The sequence below is a fragment of the Tupaia chinensis genome, unplaced genomic scaffold (assembly GCF_000334495.1).
Source record: "Tupaia chinensis unplaced genomic scaffold, TupChi_1.0 Scaffold000647_1, whole genome shotgun sequence".
NCBI lineage: Eukaryota > Metazoa > Chordata > Mammalia > Scandentia > Tupaiidae > Tupaia > Tupaia belangeri.
In genome coordinates, this window is record NW_006160168.1 from 3,566,074 (window position 1) to 3,567,232 (window position 1,159).

A 1,159-nucleotide genomic window follows, 5' to 3' on the forward strand; every position below is an offset into this window, starting at 1 on the left:
GAAGTGTGAGCTCCTGCAGTTTCCAACCTACACTTTCTACCCCTGTGGCCGGTAAACTGTCAGTTTCAGTGTTCCCAGTTACTAGTCTGCACAGTCACACAAGTGCGAGACGTACCACACTGTCATCTAATTTGTCCAACATGCCTTTGAGAAAGATCTAAATAACATCTTGAGGCTTCATGTATAAGTTACCTTTGCCAGTGATGTGGGGAGAGCTTGGGGAGGAGGGAATTGTTAGGCTGTCATTTTTTGAGAGGTTTTTGCTATAGGGTGCGTGTGCTCCCCAGAAAGACAGAGCGAGACAGAGAGACAGAAATCAAGAAATCACCCTTCAGGGACGATGGCCACACCGCAATCCCCTCTCCTCCAGTCTCCTTTCTGGATCTTGGACACTCACGTACACAAGCCTGGCGTGAGTTTAAGCCACGGGTCCAGGACTCGAACTGTGGTCGACTACGTGGGAGTCCAGTGACATAGCCATTACGCCAGCTGCTGGTCCCTAGGCTGCAATTTTTAACTCTTGGTCACAGATTGAACGCATGCCTAGACCTGGACTGGTCTTCAGATCTCAGAGGTGATGCGAAGATTCGTGCTCTACCTCTCCTGCTGGTGAGGTAAGCATTCCACTCCATAAAAACCGCCCGTTTGGGAGGACACTGGAGCACACCCTCGTCCATTGTGGGGCATTGCTTTTTAAAGCAGTAGCTTGAAGTAGCATAAGCGAGACTCAGGTTATCCTCCAGATGCAGCTGCAGTCGGAATCCCGCTGCCCTAACAGGCGCCTGCTATCCACCGGACCTGGGCAGCCCGGAGTTGCCAGGTCCCGCACGCAGTCCGCAGACTGGCCGCTAGGAGGCGCCGCGCGCACGCCGGCCCCCGCCTGCTGCCGGAGGAGGGCAAGCGCGCAGATCCCCTCCGACAGCCCCTGAGCCCGCCGGGCAGGCAGGCGGGAGCAGACGCAGGGACTGTCACCACGGGCACGCCGCGCGCATCGATTCGGGACCCGGGCATCTGGGGACTGCCAGGCACAACCCTACTTTTGCCTCACCGGGTCCTGGACGCCCTTTCCCTGGTAAGCAGGCGCCCGGGCACAGGGCGATGTCTGCAGGGGCCCGCCGCGGTCCCTGGGGGAGCCGGGCACAGCCGCTCGCGCCCCTCT

At 58.2% G+C, this 1,159-nt stretch overlaps 1 protein-coding gene across 1 annotated transcript in view; it reads left to right on the plus strand.

Moving 5' to 3' along the window:
• The first annotated feature begins 919 nt into the window (after positions 1–919).
• ITGA8 (integrin subunit alpha 8) overlaps positions 920–1,159 on the plus strand; it is a 216,940-nt gene continuing 216,700 nt past the window's right edge. The window contains 1 exon segment of the mRNA XM_027776251.1: positions 920–1,157. Within this exon segment, the coding sequence (XP_027632052.1) occupies positions 1,099–1,157 (59 nt within the window). The 5' untranslated portion in view covers positions 920–1,098.